We start from the raw sequence: 19,272 nt of genomic DNA on the forward strand, positions 1-19,272 counted from the left end.
ACTATTTTCCAAATATACTTATCATTCTTTAGAAACCAAAAATGGCAAGAATTAGCATCTTTTTTTTTTTAAAATAAGCTTATTAGGCCATGAAATTACTGGTCCGGCCCACTTGAGATCAAATTGGGTTGATTGTGGCCCCTGAAGTAAAATAAGTTGACAGCCCTGGACTAGTGTGATAAAGCAGCAGCGAGAGGGAGGATGATGTCAGTGGCGACATAAACGGATGTGGTAAAGAAAATCATGTCTGCAACAAATCAGCCATGAGACAGATTGAGGGCGAGACAGCTAAAGCGATTTGTTAGGGTCAGCTGTGGAGTGGGGCGCCATTTTCTGAAGGTTTCTTTTTGGCCATTTGAGGCTTGTGGTCACATTGTCAGGGATAGAAGTTGCATGCATCTTTACTCCACAACGTTTTTATTTAATGCTAACAATTTAGGTGCTATCGATGAGATAATTAACATCTTTAGTGTTGCAAAGTTATAACTGTTTAAACAATGGATATTTTAATAAAAAGTTTGGAGCAACATATGTCGACAGATGATCTAGAAATTCTCGCGGAATACATTCTTTATCCACTGCGAAGAACTATTGATTTTATTGTAGCTTATTGAGTTTAGTTATGTTACCATGTAATGTATCACTATATTGCCCCCAGGTGGCCGAGATGCACAAACTAGGAGGAGCAGCACAATATCCACTGAACTACAGAAAATACGGCAAAAACTGTTTCATTGTTTTTATTGCTCAAAAAACGGATGCTCTCTAAATTCTGTCATGGTTAGCTATTACTGTTTACAATTTCTCTTCCAATGGACTAAAAGCATGAGAGCGGATATGCTTACAGAATTGAATTTCTTCAGAAAGCTGAGTAGGCAGTATTAATATCAGGCATTAGCTCTCGCCACCTCAGTGGTGAAACATTAAACTCAAGTTAACTGACACCCGAGTGAGAGACAAGACATTTAACCAGGATTATCTACCTAATGACACACACGCACATAAGCACACACTCAAAGGGAAAGCACCTCGGGTATAGGTGTTTGCTGCATATCTGGAAGTGTTGCACTGTATTTGTGTAAATAGTCAAGCGATGTGGTTCAACGAGATAAGCTATCTTATGCGCAAGGAAAATTCCACTACTTGTGTCCCAAAACAGTGGGTGAGATCATGCCTTTGTCGCTCCTGCAAACAGCTTCTGTAACCATAGCAGATAGTAAACGTCACAAGAACCTGCAGGGTTGCCTGTGTGGGGACTTAATGGCTTGCTGTGGGTTGTTGACATCCCACTATGGACATTTGTGTGCGGGCTTCTTCTTAAACCACTTAATGTCAAACAACTAAATGTCATTTGTTTTGTTTGAACACAGATACTGGCATGGTCCCGCTTTAAAAGGCATTTGAAGTAATAATAGTGGATTTCTGGTCCTGGCCTCCAAGTTGCTCGAGGGGATTCTGGTAGAATTTTGAGTTACTGACCACATCCAAACCATTACCATCTGTTCTCACCATACTTTGAACCGAATCATCCTTTTAAGCTCCTCTGGCTCTAAAAGTGATTTTAACCTTGGGACAGAATGGTCTCTAAATTTAGAATAGAGCTGCTGCAGTCATTGTGCTGACAAGTAAATGAGTGTTTAAAATATTCAAAAGAGCTTGAATAACTCACGGTACAACCAGCTACACTCTCAGGAAGGAGCCTACTTTGGCTACATAGCAAGAATATTTGGGAGTGGATTAATTCAAATTAAAGAATGATCACAAGAGAAAGTGATCCATAAATTACACAATTCCTGTTTAATTGAATTCATGAAATTCCAGGCATGATTAGACTGGGGAATAATTAAAAAAAAAAAATCTGCTGAATTGAATTTTTATGCTGAGTGAAACAAAAATTGATCTGCTGATTTCCAAAAGTCCACAGTCTACCTGATAATAAAAATTACGATTGGACTACGATTGAAATTGTGACAGTGCAGAGGTGTATGCGGCTCCCAATAGGTCAGTACTTTCAATATCTACAAACAGAAAGCTAGCATAGTGGAATAGTGCTGGCTTTCCTCAAAACCATGTCACAATGGGAATATTGTGATAAGTTATTTCGTTTTATGCATTTGTTCAATTTGAAAAACTTGTAACTATGGGAATATCGTGATAAGTTATTTTGTTTTGTTCATTTTGAAAAGCTTGTAACTATTCTTCTTTGTGTTATTCACATTTATTTAATATTTTTTAAGAAAACAGGATACCCCAAAAACATGATGTGATAGAGAAATAAAAAAATCCGTTTTGAATTACGCCCCTAATAATTTGTTAAAAACAGTCAGACCAAAAATTGTGCTCCTCAGCATTATTGACTCAACCTCTTGTTCGGGTACAATAAAGTTTTTTTTTATATCATTTCAAATGAGGAATTCCAAGAACTGTGGTCATCCAATCATCATTCTTCCATTGGAGGAGAGCAAATCAATAATAGAAACAATGACACTCACCAATGCGGCTTCCCGGAGGACGGCATGAGTCAAGCACCCGAAGCATACGGAAGGGTGACATCCTCAGTGGTGGCTCTCTCTCCCCCATTCTAACCTCAACCATCCGAGGGTCTCCCACCCGAGGGCCACTTGCAGGACACCCTTTGGGGTTGCCTGGCACATCCATTGCTTTGTTTTCAAAAATCCAAAATGAAAGTCCCACCCAACTTCAGTCTAGATCAGTTGTACAAAATCCCAAATTCCTTGGTACTTACAGGTGAGGTAAGCAGTGAAGAAGGTTTCCGAAGGGTGGGGTGGAGATGGGGGGGCAAGACAAAGTGAGTGGTCCTTCCGCGATGCAACAACTCCCTCAGCTCTTACTCTACTTAACTAGTTGCACCGTAGACACTCCCTTTCATGCTTCCCTCCTTTTCCCCGCAGTCACACTCTGTCTGCTGACTAAGGAAGGTCAAACAGCACAAGCAGGCGAAATGCTGCAGAGACAGTCCGACAAAACATCAGCGGAACAAACATGACAGGTGCTTTTCCCTCCAAACTGCCACGTCATCATAAAGAGAGACTTTTCTTAACCGGCTCTTCTCTTCACACCCATGCGGCGTTATCATTTGCACCATGCTGAGGTCCCGCTCTTCTCCGTCATGTTTCTCTTCCTCGTCCTCCTCTATTCATCGCAGCACTGGAGTCAGCCTCTCCCTCTTTCCACTCCCCTCGCTCGATGTCTTCCTCCTTGCCTCTGGCGTTCTATCAGAGCTTTCACTGTTGTTAGTCGTCCGGCTCCCTCCCTTCACCTTGCCGATACCCTCCCTCCTCCCTCTCGAGTGATACCAATCTTTGGCTCTCTCTCTTTTATTTTTTTATTTCAAGCACTCTCCCTGCCTGCCTCCTATCAGTCTGGGTCCACAGTGTTGTTCCCGTTCAGGGGGAGCCAGCGCTATCATTTATTCTGCATGATCAGCCTCTTTATTGCAGCAACTCTGCATCATTGTTTGATTCACTTTCTCTTTAGAGTGCAGAAATTAAAACACTTTGAAGTCGCACCCTGCCCCCTCTCCATCTTTGCTTATCTTCCTTTCCACTTTGATCATTCTCATCTAATCCTCCCCAATGGACCTGAAGCGCAATCCACTAGCAACGGGCGTGCACGTATACACGCCCAGCCCAACATGTGCTACTGTGCATACAGATATTGTGTGAGCCTGTAGCAGCATAGCAGAGAACACAAACAAGGAGCAAAAACGCATTTCTTGATATTAGGGTTCACGGGAAGCCGACAGAGGTTTGGTAGTGTGAGCAGCATAGTAAAGATCCATTTCTATTTCTGGTAAGAACATGACAGTGAAGTATAAGTGGCTGGTCATGTTGTCAATTAACTACAAAAACAAGGATAAATAGAATCTTAATAACTCGGTTCTCGTGTCTTCATGGAAACGCTTGAATTAGAAATTTAATTTTTCCTCATGATGCATTGTGAAAAGTTGATGTACAGTAAATTCCATAGCCAACTCTATGCTAACAGCACACCTTTAACATGTATGTTGTTAGCAAGGAGTCTGTTTACTCCAATTAAAGCACGAACGCATGTATGGGGTTGAACATTACCAATTGTTAAATTGCTTCTCCCTGTTAAGAAACTACAAAAATATTTTAAAAAAATACTTTGACTTTTATATATATATATATGTGTGTGTGTGTGTGTGTGTGTGTGTGTGTGTGTGTGTGTGTGTGTGTGTGTGTGTGTGTGTGTGTGTGAATAATCACCACTACAAAGAAATGTTCATTAAACCTCAAGTCTTTGGTAGTCTTAAAAATAAAAGTACAAAAAAAACTTACAAGATCATCTACTCAACAAACTCGACGCTATTGTTCTCAAATCCAGTCTGCAGTCAAGTATGTTGGTGCAAGTAAACGGATGTGCCGGGATATCAAAGGCAGCAGTTAATGCAATGCTAATGCACATGAGAGAAAGGAGACGTTGCATCACATTTGAATGAGCAGCAATTCTCAATATTATCCTTTCTTCAGTCAAACAGAGAGGAATGTTGACTAATTTGCTATGCAGGTACTTAAGCTCCGACCCAGTTACCAGACAAATTAATCACAAACCCATTAGAAGCACTCTGGCGGCTGGCCAATATGACAGTATACATACAGTAAAACACATCATATATACGCCACAGTGGGGACCACTTACGTAGATGAAAAATGTATTTCTATTCATACTCATACAGAGCAAGTTAGCAAATGACTGAAGGAGGACTTACATCTCTTCAGTGCAGCAAGAAAATGAGATTGCATCATCGCGTGGTTCTTAAAGGCTGTGACGTGCTCTGACTGCCAAATGGCAAAGTGAGTCAGCGAGACCCACCGTCAGACTAGCACACATATATGCACACACATATCTTGTCAGAGTTTTAATAATAGAGTAGCATTAGTTCTGGCTACCGCATCATACAAGATCCTTGGCTTTGCTACCTCAGAGACTTCACAGAATGACGTCATGGAGTGCGCAACTGTTCTGTATGTGCTGTTATTGGGACATGTGTTTGAACTTTTCAGTTTAAATGTGTTTGTGTTGTATTTACCAAAACAATCAAAGCGGAAGGGTCATTTTTTTTACACAATGTTATCAATAATGGTACATGTTATTTTGAAAATCAGTTCATTTTACCGAGATGGATATTTGGATTATTGGCATTTGTTATCATTCAAATAGTCATAATATTTTTCACACTTTTTGCCTTTGAGACTTGCACTTCAGGGCATGCACAAGACTAGTTTGGATAAAATGAATATTATTGTAGTCAGTGTGCAGTTCACAAAATGCAGCTAATATGATTCCACTGTGAACGGAACGCTCTGATACCACTGATGCTCTTCCATGCTCTTAATTCTTTTAAGTCAGTTCTTCTCACCATCTCCAAATCCTCTTTTCCCTTCCTTCAATTCATGTCAATGCATGTTAGCTGTCACAGTGCCTCATTGAGACCCCCGAAAGTCATCATAGAACAAAGTACAGGTTCCATTACAAAATTATGACTAACAGAGCGAGAGGGAGGGAAAGTGATTGTGTGAGCATGTGTTTGTGTATGTTGGATTAAGGTCATTACAGTTTTATCTTTCCACATTCACAGTAAACACTAGATGGCCAAGAATAATGAATGGATGTTTTATTCCTGCTTAAAGCCCCCACACACCAAAGAAAAACTAAAACAGCAAACCTGGCATTAACTGAAACTGCACATAGAAACTTCACTGTAAATTTAGAGACATTGCCCAAAAACTAAATCAATTGAGGGCAATATCGATGGCTGGCTGCCTTGTCACAGTAATCCAAACCAGATGCTGTGGAAGAAAGAAAATGTTCCCAACAGGCAGTTTAGGGGTGACATCGCAGCAATCGGATTGGGTGCTCGAAATTGCTATAATTTCCTGGAGCTGCAACGACATCATTGCATTTTTGTCTCCTTATCGTTTAGCAAAATCATTACAACAGTGGTTTCTTAAGAAGCAAGTAACCCAATGTGAGTCAAAATCTGTCATTCAGATGATTTTTGTTGATTGAGACTTGTGAATGCTCTATGGTGGCAGTAAACTCAAGTCACAATATTTCAAATAACCTCATTAGTTTGCTTTAAAGGCCACGAGTGCTAACACACACTGGGTAACGCCGCAGGCAGGCAAATAAATAGGACGCCTGTTGCAGTTTAACCCTTAAAACAATTCATATCTGAACATAAACGGTCGCGCAAAACATGTAGACAGACAATACAACAAAACTCAAAAGTTTATATTCTTTATCCTCCTCAAAGGAAAATACGACATTACTGAGTGTTGAGACCATCTCTTTGTAGAGTAAATGCGTCTGTATGTCTTATACTGCCCCCAGGTGGCCGAGGCACGCTAACTCAAAAGAGCAGCACGTGGCACAAAATGTACATGATCATATTCAGAACGGATGAGTGTTTTGAAAAACAAGATTGCTTGTCTCCAGAACAACACTCGAACATTGCATATATTGTTGAGAAACAGCATTGATGTGTTAATAGTGATTGCAAAAGATAGCAAGGCAATTTTCGTGCGTGTGTGCGCGAATACCCAGAGATCCAGTCCTGTGGAGGCTTAGATAGGCTCTGTCTCTTTCCAGCCCCCCACCTGGCTCTCTGCGCAGGGCAGTGCGGCCAAGATGACCGGCATACTGACGCAGGAAGGAGGGAGCGCTGTGGGAGGCAGGATGCACGGCGCTCACCACCATCGGCTCTGAGGCACACCATTGCGGAGGAGCAGCCACAGTCAGAGAGAAAGGGAAGAAAGAGAGAGCAAGAAAAGGTGTGAAAAAGAAACCACAAAAGACAAAGAAGGGAAGAATTGCCGAAGAGGAGCGCCACGATAAAGAAGCGACATGGCAATGTGAAAAAGACAAACAAAGGAAGGGAACACAGATCACACTGAGATGTTGGGGGGACACTTTGGAAGTGTAAGAAAAAAAACTAAAAGCTGGCTGGGATGCATGGAATACTCTGCAGGAAAAAGACTGAAACTGAGAAAGGTAAAGAAAAATGGAGTGAAACATGCACATTGAAAAATTAAATCTAAGCAACAAGAACTAAAGAAAATATAGAATGACAGGAATAGCTACTGTAAGACACACTGATGTATAAACTTCAAAATAAAAATACTTATGTGGGGGGAATCTGATGACTGCACAATTTCCACCATGATGATTAAAAATCATTGTGTTTACCCACATGACATCTGTTTTTTTGTTTTTGTTTTTAAATAATCCCTAATTTCCTCCTCCACCACCGTACATTCAGGCTTAGCATTTACTCTGAAATCCACACAATTCTCTCACAGCCCCCATTCAGCACCCTGAAATCTCCTCCAGGGAAAAAAAAAAAGGTGAGAGATCAAGGCCAGGAAAAGCCTCCACGTTGCCTCTGATTAGCACGTTGAGTACGGAAGGAATGTTTCACCACTCTTTCACTTATCCGGATCAAGCAAAATATACGTATGTGTGTGCTGAAAGGCAGAAAGATGGTAGGTAAAAGATGCAGTAGACCAATCAAAGTTTAATGGCCTCCATCGTTGACATCACTTCCTCCATCTTACTGCCTTTCTCCTCAGTGCTCCCATTTCTCCCTGGGAATGACTTAAAAATAACATCGGCTATCAAGATAAATAAATAAAGCACTGCTTGAGGAAACATAAAAAGAAGAATGGGGAAGTTGGCCGTCAAGTCATAATGTTCCATCTATATCCATGTTGTAATAACAACGCTGCCCGTGTATGTTTTCTCATTTTCTCAGAGTGTGAGAGAAGAGAAATAGAAACATTCCCTCACTCTGACCTGTTTTATATTTGGAGACAGAATATGGCGGAACACAAACACATTGTCTGAGGTGATGCAAATGCAGTTCCTAAAAATGTCCAGCAGACGGCAACACTACGCCCCACAATGACTTTCCTCATGCAGTTTGGCGAACGCAAAGTATAGGGAGAGATTTGTGTCAAAATTATTCACACAAATACGATTTACACGTGTTTTTGAGACCCACACATACAATTGTGTTTTATTACCTCCAATGGTACAATGGTTTGTTGCCTGGCTTAAAAAATTACAACTTTTGTTTTCTTGTAATATTACAATACGTAAAGTGTGTGTCTTACCATTATCCCTGGTTGTTGATGGCTCATCCAAAGCCATCTGTTCTGCCAGTTCAGAAAGAGAGTCATCAACGGGTCGAGTGCTGCGTAAAGACATGGACAGCCTCCGTTTGATGATCTTCATCCGATCCATGTTCTCAGGTGCAACGCCAGCACCCCGAGGCCTGAGAAGGAGAGACAACCATTATCATGCTGTGGTCATGCCGACTGGGGTCATTCAGACCGTCATATGTGAATACAGCCCATTTGACTTCATCAAACAGTGATTATACTGAAATGCAGCCTCTGAGTATTTTCAAAAGTAATTTGGGCTCCCGATGATTGTGTTTGCTTGCTTGTTTGCTCGGTCGGCACGAGTTGTCATTATGCATCCCAAGTGCAAACATTGCAGGATGCAAAACACAGCATGGCAGAGAGAGAGAGACGGGCCCTTAGATAAAAATAACACAAATACAGGCAATAATGGCACTTAAGAAGCCCCTAAGATGAAAACAGGTTGAGGGGGAAAAAAGTGAGATTGTGCAAACCTTTACATTCCCTCACAAAACCATGTGAGAGAACATAAAGGTTTGCAAGCTCTTACAAAGTTTATATGCGTTCACCACATAAAACTCTGCAAGGTCAACCTTTAGGTAAAAGTGAAGGCAAAAATGAAAAGTACAAAAGTAAATGTGGCAAATGATGTCATTGCGATTGAAGCGTGACTGTGCTTCAGGCATTTTGTCTGATGTGGAAGATTTACTTTCCTTCCTGCTTGTCGGAACAGGCTGGGGGCAGGGCAAATGTACAAATAAAAAAGAAATAGGTTAACACACAACATGATTGCTATCAAATACTTTAGTTTTTTGACTGTTTTGAAATGTAACCTATCAATTGTGACTAGTGTGTCATGGCTTTGAAGCACATGGCCTTGCCCCGGTGAGTGACGTGGGCGTCAGCAAATGAGTGTCGCGTTAGCTAGCTGTTAACGAGCTAACCTATTAGCTACTCAGAATAAGTTGTGGTCATTGATTGTAGGCATGAATAAACTAGCTAGCAAAGATGTATGCTACTTTCTGTGGTGGATGTGCCGTTCTTTATTAAGTGTGAACTGATCACTTTTTCAACTCAAAGAGTCATATTCATATTATTCATATACTATATCTGTGTGCGTGAGGTATTTTTTTTAGTGCTATTTCTCTGTAATTTGTGTCACTGGCCTAGAGCTAGAGGCCGCTGCAGCAGATTATTTTTGTATCCATCCACTTCCTGCTTCTTCTATCTCATCCATAAGTGCCTGGCAGCTAACATGCACACACACGCAGACACACACACGCAAGGGAACACGCACGTACAAGAAAACATTGGCTTCCTCTTTGTGTTCAACCTCGGAGGATGGAACAAAAGCTATTCATTCTTTCAGGCTCTCAGGCCTATTAGAGACACTCAGCTGTGAGGGAATCCAAACCCTGTGAGTCGCAATCATGACAACTACTGTTTTCTACAAGAAGATGCGCTCGGCTCAGAATTGCTCTTAGCCCAGTTGTGTATATTTGGAACCTTGTATATACGCTCTGCTCTAGTGAGGGTCACAAAAGAGCAAAAGTTCATAACATTATTTCATATCACCCAAGTATCAACCCTCCCCCCCTCATTTGCATGTTTTTCCAGAAATACTGCTCAGACAAGGAGATTAGGTTCACCTCATGCAAGCATGCCATCATCACCAAATTGTCGGGACTAGACATGTTACATCTTAGCAAAGCAGCTGGTAAAAAAAAAAATAATGATGTGATTATTCAATGTCAGTCTTCATCTTTAATGTGGTGGCATTAGCATGCAGCAAATAGGAGCGGGAATCCAATTACACTGCGGTTCACCCCAAAAAATTCTCACCCGAGTATTACTACATTATTACAGCTGACAGTAAGATTAAGTGTCTCTTCTGAAGGACATATGATATCTTTTAAAAAATGGAAGACATAATTTACAATGCATGAAATGACTTAATAAAGAAGTACAGTATGCTTACTTTTCATTAACTATACATGAAATATTGCACCACACCATTTTGCTGATCTGTCAAAAAGAATTATCGTTTGTATAAATAAAGTCAATTGGATGGATAGAGTCAGTGAATAGAGCAGCACTGGTGTGGGGTGGGGGGGGGACACATGTGGCTTCAGGCTGCAGCATGTACAGTACAGGCCAGAAACACCAGACGCCCGGAAAACCACTCTGCTGTAACTCCCACTAAATGGACGAGGGGGGTTGGTAGTCCCGGATGGCCACTCCAGATGACGGAGTCTTAAACGAACATACAGAGTTTTAAACACTGATTGTGATGTACACGGTGCATTGTTGTGGAATACATAATTGTGCGGCACACATGGAACAATAAAACAGGAGAGCAAAGGTTTGTAGGCGAATAAACCCAAAAGTGAAACGAAATCATCCAAAACCATGCCATGAATTGTTTAGCTGTCTCTGTTTATCGCCTTGAGCATGCGTGTGTGACTGAACATGTGCTTGCAAGGGAACGGTAGGACAGAGGTGAGGTGAAGTAGCACACGCCCGAGGAGGGCTAGGGATGAACACAGCCTGATTTATTCAGGATGCACAACATTTGGGTTGCTGGGTTACAGGCCCATACTGAAACCACAGTTTCTCTCTGAAGTGAAGAGAGAGAGAGGAAAAAAAAAAGTCTCGCCACATCACCAACCACATCACCCTTCTCGCTATGCATAGATGAATGTTGCAAAGCAAGATCCTTGCCAGTTTGGCATTCCACAGCCAACTGGTCCTGCTAATGAGGAAAAATGAACTGTCCTAGCTGCACATTTCGTAATCATCATAATACAAGTTTTAGTCAGCTATCATTTTTCCCTGCGCCTCGCTACTTTAGAAACATGAATTGCTCTGCATGTGTGCACGCATGCACATAGAATCAGACATAATGGAATGCCTCCTCAATAGCACCCACAAAAAGGGCTTGTCATAGCAGACCAAGGATGCATGACTAATGTCCAAACACTGACTCTGACACACCATATCAATGTTACTGCATTCTCGGTCATACAACACATATCCTGTATTTAAAAAAATTCTGATGTAGTTTAAAGGCGATATGATTGCTTGATGGAGTTTTCAGGCATTGTATTAAGACAGTTTGAAAAACAAACCAATTAAAGCCATGGCAAAACTTTTAAATTTCTGTCTTTGCCACATTTTCAAAGATCGTGTGGGTTCAGAAGCATTATGATGAAATTACAAGAAATACTGGACATGATGTGCTTTCCTATCATGTCACAAAGCTTTAAATTGCTGTTTTACAAAATGACCTTTGCTGTATTGTAACGTCTCTGTCTAAAATTAGGTGTGCTCACATATCGTCACCTTCATAAAGTAAATAGCCTGTCTTTTTGTTTTGTTTTTTTGTAGAAAATATAAAAAACAGCACTCAATATTGATTGTATATTTATTCGAAATTATAATCAAATGGCCTCTTTATGATATAGCTGATTTTAGCAGAAGTGGACAGCATCCCGAGGAGATGTTTAAGGCAAATAGTATGTTTTTTTGTCAAAATATCATGTGGGCTATTATCTTAAGAAAATATTAGTTTCATTATTTGGATGTCATGTTATATGGACCAACACATAAAGTCTTAAACTAGCTAATGTTACCTTGAACATGGTGCATTTTGTGTACTGTTCAAGGAATACATTTTGGATTTCTGAAAGGTGTTCATGTGAGTTGAAATTTCAATTATAACAGAGTGGACACATTAAGTTGGACAACACCCACCTAAAAACATATGATTGAAAAATCAAACAGTAATATGTTTACTCTGCGGCGAGCCACTGTTTATCCTCCATTGAAAAAAGGCCACAATGTGTGGGTTGTGCAAATACGCCATTGTCCTGGTATGTGTGTAAATTTTAAGCCACTTATTATGGGTTCCAGTATATTCTGCTACATTTTCATTGACGAGGTGATTTAGATAAGGACACCAAAAGCAATTCCTCCTGATCATAAAGCAAAACAAGCATGCAGGGCTATTCAGTATCCAGTTCAATTAAAAGCAAGTTAAGCTGCCCCATAAACCTGCACTGCACTAACATGTTCGGTCCTGCAGCACTGGCGTAAAGGGCAATGTATTCACTAAAGCACCACACATTGAGATTTATCTAAATAATTAATCAAGCAGAGAGACAGGCGACCGAAAGTGAAACTATGCTGCATTCGACCGCCTTTTACTCGTATGTTTGTGGATCTGAACATCACTGTCACGAATCACGACAACATCCCGTGAAAGTCAATATGACCGCGGCTGGCAAACCGCATTCATTCCGTGGGACTCAATGTGCAGTTGGCTCACGACTGACCAGGCATGACAAGAGATTCCTCGTCCACATTCCGGGCCCTGTGCTTCCGGCTGGTTCCTCTATCTCCCCGTGCTTTCCTGACGCGAGTGTCCGGAAGAAGGTGAACCGAACAGGGCATAGTGAAAGTTCCGCAGTCCCGGCTGGCTGCAAAGTTTTTCCGAATGTAGTTTAAATGCGGCACACCATCTCAAAGTCGTTATCACTGGGCTCTGAAACGTGGGGATACGTAATAACACTCAAGTACAGAGAGGTTTCGAACTAGAGTGCCACATAGGTGCGCTATTATGCACTAAAAACATCTACCTGTAATGACAGGTGATACGTTCAGGTATTCACGTTCGAGTTGCTCTGTCGTTAGCGGTTTCAAAACAATGAATGGGAGAATGAAGAGAAACTCAAATATGCCGGCAACTGACCTGGTCGTGCTTCTGCTGTGGGAGACTATTGTTCCCCTCGTGTATGGTAATCCACGCAGGAGCACGCTCAGCTGGATCCACTGCGACAAGTCCTGCAACTACAGCAAAACGCAGCACGCAGCCCATGGGCCGTCGGTAAAAGACTATTTGCCCGATTTCTCTATGCTGCGTCCCACCGCCTGAGAGGATTCAAAAGCTGCCGGCTGTGACGCATGATTGCTCCTGACATGGGCTCACGAGCTGAGCCGTCCCGGTTGGTGATGATCAGCCATATCGCTGCTGCCGCTACTGTTGCAGTTGTGTGTGTTGTGTGTGCGTGTCCATCTCTCTATGGGGGCGGCTGGTCGCGTCATCCGGAAAACACCACAGAGTGCGCGCGCACGGACGTGCGCGTTTTTGTGTAACCCCCACCTCAAACCTCATTTGTTGAAGGAGAGACGGGGGGTTCAAATAAATTCATTCCAGGGGGCAGGGCGTGTGGGTGTCATATGGGAAATTAGCCAGTACCCGAGTCCCAGTCTTATTTTAATATGCACCTCAAACAAAATCTCTGAAATAATGCATGCAGATATATGCAAATGAAACCATATTATTCATCACTTTGTTAGCGGTATCAAAACTAGGGACAAACATTGTGACCTATAACCGTCAAGTTGAAATTGACGTTGAGCTGCATAATTCCATTTTCCATGTTATATATTAATGAGTCATTGTAATTATTTTCTGTCATCTTTTTGAGAAGACTGAACCCTTTAGAATGACATGTCGATGCCACGTGGTTCACACTTTTGTTGACAATAAAAACATACCATAAGGCAGAATCCAGAAAAGCCTCGAACTTTAGGCACAGTGGATATCCATTATATCCGCAGGGAATGGGGACTGGACTAACATGCGCATAGCAAAAATCTACCTAAGATGAAACTTAATTGGCAAAAATTAGGATAAACTTTCAATGAGCGTGTGCTGCGAAAAACGGGAACCGATCCAGCCTTCCGCAAAAAATATGAATAAGTAATATTGGGGCTGGTGTGATTGGAATAAAGAAATCCGCAAGTAGGTTCTATCCAAACTGCTAATATAAGGGGGCCACTGTCAAGACAAATAAAATGTATAATCGTTGCCTCTAGGGAGCGTCGCAAACGCAGGAAATAACTACACGACAGAATTACTACAGTTAAGCAACGCTTTAATGATACTACAAGAAAATGTTGTCTTTTGTCGCCATCGCATGGTTTGATTGTAAAGCTGCAATTGTCGTGACTTTTCATTAGCAGGTCACTCGCATGATTTGTTTGGATGTTTTTAGGACGGATGCTGCCAGTGTTCACCTCCATACAATTTAACGTTCCTTAGGCACTGTTTTCATAACGCGCTTTCTACACTCATCTGACCTATTTGATTGTCTTTATGAATGTTTTTGCGTTGTCCTGTTATAAACCAAAATACAATCAATTTTCAATGAAAACGTACACACATAAAACATCCAAGTGCGCTGTTTGCGTGTGTGTGTGTGTGTGTGTGGGGGGGGGGGGGGGGGATGAAAGTTATTTACATATTACCACCTTAATTAGAGTAGGAACACAATTTAGAGAAACACTTTGCACTTTGTTCCACTTGGTTCATTTTTATGACAAAGGATTAGAACATTCCAAGCCCCCATGAGCGTAAATTATGCGCTTCCGCTAACTGTTCACGCGTGTCTACTTTCTAAGAGTATAACAGCTAAATATGGACACCATACAAACACGCTTCCTAATGTAAAATAGAATTATATAATGATGACTGGATCACGAAAAGCGTACAGAAAAAATGGCACTAATAGTGTTAACCGATAGAGGACGCTATAAATTTTCTTCTAACCGGAAGTCTTCGGCATGTTCGTCCTGTTATTATGCAGGTTGTCAGGGGCAGCAAGCGAAGTAACGAGGGCTACAAGATTTAGTTAACGATGACATATTTAACAGCGCGAGATATTAAGCGCTTTCACATCTGCATTTTTGCACTGAACAGCATAAGTAATTTGGGCAAAGCAATAGTGGCGGAAGCGTCGATTTTCATTGAAACAGACAGACAACAAACAGCTAAGCGTAGCTAAGCATCCGGCGGCTCGTAATCAGACAGCCCTAAATTACGCGCATCAGTATTTATCTTAATGCGTAAAAGTCTCTTGATAGAAGAGGACATGGAAAACATTCCGGAAAATCTGCAGCATGACGAGGACTCCTGTGTCAGCGGCATTGCATCCTCGTCATCCAACAGGCGCTCGTTACGTTCCACTAACATGCCCGTCCAGAGGAGCAGCATCTGCTCTCGGGCTTACTTCGTCGTGGTCATGGTCTTCTTTCACGTCTACATCTTGAATGTTATCGCCCTTTTGCTATATGTGCACTATAATAACGGCCCCGGGGATTTTGACCGATCGTCCTTGCCATCTGTCGGCGAAGGGGAAAGTCCTCCTCACACCGCGCCTCCTTCAAGCGAGCCCCGTGAGGAGGAGCAAAGTTTCAGACTTCCTCGAATTGAAGGGATCAGGGTAGGTGAAGTGGATGGAAACACTCTCGAAAGAGTTTGCTGTAGATCCAACTTCACTGCTGAACTTTGAATTCTTGCAGATTTTACTTCCAACAACACCTTAGCGAGATCAAACATTTATTGTGTGTAATGTGACTGAAAAAGTGTGTATTTGACTTCCCCTTGTTCATCACGATGCGATTTAGGTAGGACACGTTCAGCCGGTGTCCCTTGTGTCGGACAGAACACACAAGATGAAGACGCTCAGCTTGAAACCTCTATTATTTGGTATGTGCTTTGTGGTGGCTTTAGGATTAGCCCATGATTTAAAAGACCAGTCAGTCGCCAGGCTTGTGCCCAGTCAAATGTAATTCCATGCCTTCCTGCATTCACAATTGTGTGTATGTAAGATTTGACCTCAATCAACCATTGTATTGAATTGTTTGTTAAAATACTATAAGTTCCAATGGAAAGACACAAAAAAATATATCATCAAATTATTCGACTGTACTACTTGGGATTTTTATAGTCTTCTGTGTAACTAAATGGGGTAACCAAAATATTAGACATAGCTGCCACTAGGATGCAGTACTATTGTGCAATATGGCAAACTACAATCACATTAATATAAATGCCCACCACCAGATGACCTTAATTCCAACATTATTTGAGGCCCACGCCACTGCATTCTAAGGTTGATTATTTCATGATCGTTGGCCAGAGATCCCGGGTTTCCTGTCAGAGGAGGAGTGCCGTGTGGTGGTGCAGCTGGCTCAGCTCAAGGGTCTGATGGAAAGCCAGATGACAGCGGCCAACTGGGGGCACGGAGGGTCAGACCACCCACTGCTATCTTTGAGCACCGAGGAGGTCTTCAGTCTGTTGGACCTCAACCAGGATAGGCTTCTGCAGAAGCAGGAGGTGACCATTGAAAACTATTGCCATTTGTATTTCATGGGAATATGGAGGAGAAAGCTGTTGAGCTGCAAAAAGATTTCTGAAGCAAACTTTAGTAAACTGACTTCTTGTCCAGATTGTGAGCCACTCACGTTCTCGAGATGGGACTTGGCTGAGCCCGGACAACCTGCGTCAGATACTCACTGTACTAGAAGACTGCTCAACAGGTTTGTGCATCTGCTACCTCATTGCATTTGTGATGTTGGATGATTGTGATGAGTAAAATACGACATAATAATAATGAATAAAAAGTGTTTGTTTACTAATGCACTGCATGTGTCCCTTATAGGGGCGCTCAACCTTGAAGAGTTCAAGCGTGTTTACGATGTGTCCCAAGGCCCGATACAAGAGCAAAATAGAAAGCTCCGGAGTCAGTTCAAGCAGAGAAGCAAACATACAGTGCTTTATCAAGGCCCGGGATCCCATCACGTGCTGCAGACACTGAGAAGCAGGTATCCAAACTTGTACGCACTTGATCTTGGACCTCATTTACTAAAATATTCATTCTGACATTTACTCAGAGTGATCAGCCTGACACGTCTGCCGGCCATGTTGGTTGACATGAGTGAGCTATTGCAAGTGTTTCGGTTTGAGCTCGGAGACTTCAGCGATGCTCATCACGACAGTAGCCCTCCCCATGCGGAGACCGCCTGCTCGCACACGCGACTGGCGGGTAACACGTCTATGCTCCCACAGGTCTCCTGCAGGTTGGTGTTTGTTCCATCATATTCTTTCAGTAATATGTTCACTGTGATGTACGTTGAAAAAAAAAAGGTGCATTTGTTACTTTGTCGCAGGTATCTTACTGTGTTGATCTACCTCAGCTCTGTCGAGGAGGGTGGTGAGACCACGTTTCCCGTGGCCGACAACCGGACCTACGATGAACTGGTGGGATTTTTTTTCCTCAATACAGTGGATGATGGTGCCTTATAATATTGAGTGGAAACCTGCTTTGACGAGCATGAATTTGTTTGTCAAGGTTCTACCGGACTACATTTCCGGCACTAGAAAATGAAAACAGCTTGATCATGACATGATTTTTGATAATATGCAATTTATGACAGGAATCTATAGCCAATAAATGATTAGTGTGGTACGACAACCACACACAAATGTTTACTCTGAGCTGTTTGTGTGTTCCAGGCACTGGTCCAAGATGGAGTTGATTTAACAGACACCCGCCAGACATGTAGTCGTGGGAACCTGAGAATCAAACCCACTGCTGGGACTGCACTCCTCTTGTACAACCATCTCTCCGATGGGCAAGGTAAGAATAGAAGGCACTTTGTAAACTGGAAATCATTCTTCAGATAATTTTTTTAAATAAATATTGTCTTTTGCCTTCCTCAGGTTGGATGGGTGAGCTGGATGAGTATTCGCTGCATGGAGACTGCCCGGTGAAGCGTGGCCAGAAGTGGGTTGCCAACAGCTGGGTAAACGTGGACCCAGACTACCAGCAGCAGGCACGTTACCAAAGACTAGTTGCTGAAAATCATCGAGCTAAGTCAGGCATGACAGAACATTCAAAACCAATTTCGCACTTTGACCTCCACCAGGATCTCTAGCTGAGCTCCTCTTACTGACCCGTGTTGTACACCCCTTGACATGTTTACCTCAGTATTGTATACATTTAAATAGTGATGGGAAAACGAAGCTTCAAATTTGCTTCATGAACCAGTTGTATATTTTGACTCCTCAAAATGGTACAACATTGGACCGACAGCATACTGGCTCGCCATTTCTTGAACCACTTTTATTTCAACAAACTGTTTCATGAAGCAAATTTTTCCATCACTACATTTAAAGGAAGATCACTCCAAGTTGCACAGTTTGTTTTTGCATCATCCCATCAGTTTTGTAAGGGTCAATTACTATTATTATAGAGTTCTGGTGGGCTGATGCTTTTATGTACAATAGTTTAATTTAAGGCATATTTAAAATTTATCACGCCTTACATGTCACATATTTGACAAAGAAATGAAGGGAATTAAGGGAGCAAGTTTTTTTGTGGTCACTTAAGCAGGTATCTGTTGCTTCTGACGAAATCGCTCTAGAATATTTAACAATTATATTTATGAAATGTTATTTATTTTAAGCTCCTGAAGGGTTTACCACATTTACCGGTACATTTAGTGAGCACACGTGTGTATTTAAAACAAAAAAAAGCTCATCATCTTGTCAGTTTATCAAGAATAATATATGTTTAGCACATTTAATGTATCATTTTATGATATTTATTTGAGATTTATTTATTGACTCGTTTTTGGACTTATTTATTGACGTTGCACTGCCACTGTCTCTTGTTTGATGAAATGAAAGTGAAAATGTTTATTACTACTCAATATTGTCCTTGTTTATTTTTTTACACGAGCCCCGCATTTATACACTTTGTCCACTAGATGTCAGCTGCTGCTGCTGCTGCTGCTTGTGAAAACTGTCAAGGACCATTGAATGCTGCAGTGACTGTAATACACTGGTATCGAACTCCAGACCTGCAGAATGCATGTTTAGATACTTCTCTAACACACTCGATTCCAATGATCAGCTCATCAACAAGTGCCGCAGGCGTCTGATAACGATCCCACAATCATTTGAATTGGGTGTTGGAGGAGGGAAGCATCTAAAACATGCAGGATAGAGGCCCTCGAGGCCCGGAGTTTGACAGCCGTGTTGTAATGAATGGTTGGTGGTCACCAGGACGTTGGTGCACATTATTAAACCTGCTGTTAAGACACTGAATCAAGGCAGTAGTCCATCAATCTTAGAGCTATCTAAGTCTCAGCAGTGAGTCTTGTATGGAATGTAGGTAGGAGGGGTGACACCTTTTTGAACCATTTGTGTCATTGGGGACTCATCTAAAACACT

At 41.8% G+C, this 19,272-nt stretch overlaps 2 protein-coding genes across 8 annotated transcripts in view; one reads left to right on the top strand and one right to left on the bottom strand.

The window, feature by feature from the left end:
* Nucleotides 1-13,328, bottom strand: part of LOC148402149 (cyclin-dependent kinase 17-like) — a 29,745-nt gene extending 16,417 nt beyond the window's left edge. Inside the window, exons 1-4 of one of the 7 annotated variants that reach the window (XM_088359809.1) lie at nucleotides 12,940-13,328; nucleotides 12,524-12,667; nucleotides 8,160-8,320; nucleotides 6,588-6,749 (exon numbers count right to left, since the gene is read on the bottom strand). In XM_088359809.1, coding sequence (XP_088215935.1) covers nucleotides 6,588-6,749; nucleotides 8,160-8,289 — 292 coding nt within the window. In that variant the 5' untranslated portion in view covers nucleotides 8,290-8,320; nucleotides 12,524-12,667; nucleotides 12,940-13,328. Of the gene's footprint in view, nucleotides 1-2,492; nucleotides 2,661-2,746; nucleotides 3,271-4,753; nucleotides 4,940-6,587; nucleotides 6,750-8,159; nucleotides 8,321-12,523; nucleotides 12,668-12,939 lie in introns of those variants that run through there. The other 6 variants (XM_088359826.1, XM_088359817.1, XM_088359842.1 and 3 more) reach the window with 6 other exon arrangements.
* A 1,269-nt stretch (nucleotides 13,329-14,597) lies between these two features.
* On the top strand, nucleotides 14,598-18,749 carry LOC148402150 (transmembrane prolyl 4-hydroxylase-like). Its single transcript, XM_088368916.1, has 9 exons — nucleotides 14,598-15,475; nucleotides 15,660-15,741; nucleotides 16,175-16,371; nucleotides 16,484-16,574; nucleotides 16,697-16,859; nucleotides 16,929-17,114; nucleotides 17,205-17,295; nucleotides 17,551-17,674; nucleotides 17,758-18,749. The coding sequence occupies exons 1-9, from the start codon at nucleotides 15,095-15,097 to the stop codon at nucleotides 17,970-17,972; spliced, it is 1,530 nt and encodes a 509-aa protein (XP_088225042.1). The 5' UTR covers nucleotides 14,598-15,094; the 3' UTR covers nucleotides 17,973-18,749.
* Nucleotides 18,750-19,272: the final 523 nt, after the last annotated feature.

The sequence above is a fragment of the Syngnathus floridae genome, chromosome 2 (genome assembly GCF_059516105.1).
Source record: "Syngnathus floridae isolate MCC-2025c chromosome 2, RoL_Sflo_1.0, whole genome shotgun sequence".
Lineage (NCBI taxonomy): Eukaryota > Metazoa > Chordata > Actinopteri > Syngnathiformes > Syngnathidae > Syngnathus > Syngnathus floridae.

Coding starts and splice junctions, on each gene's coding strand:
- LOC148402150 (XM_088368916.1), top strand. CDS start 15,095: ATGCGTAAAAGTCTCTTGATAGAAGAGGACATGGAAAACATTCCGGAA. Junction 15,742..16,174: donor CTTGAAACCTCTATTATTTG/GTATGTGCTTTG, acceptor ATCGTTGGCCAG/AGATCCCGGGTTTCCTGTCA. Junction 17,296..17,550: donor ACCGGACCTACGATGAACTG/GTGGGATTTTTT, acceptor TGTGTGTTCCAG/GCACTGGTCCAAGATGGAGT.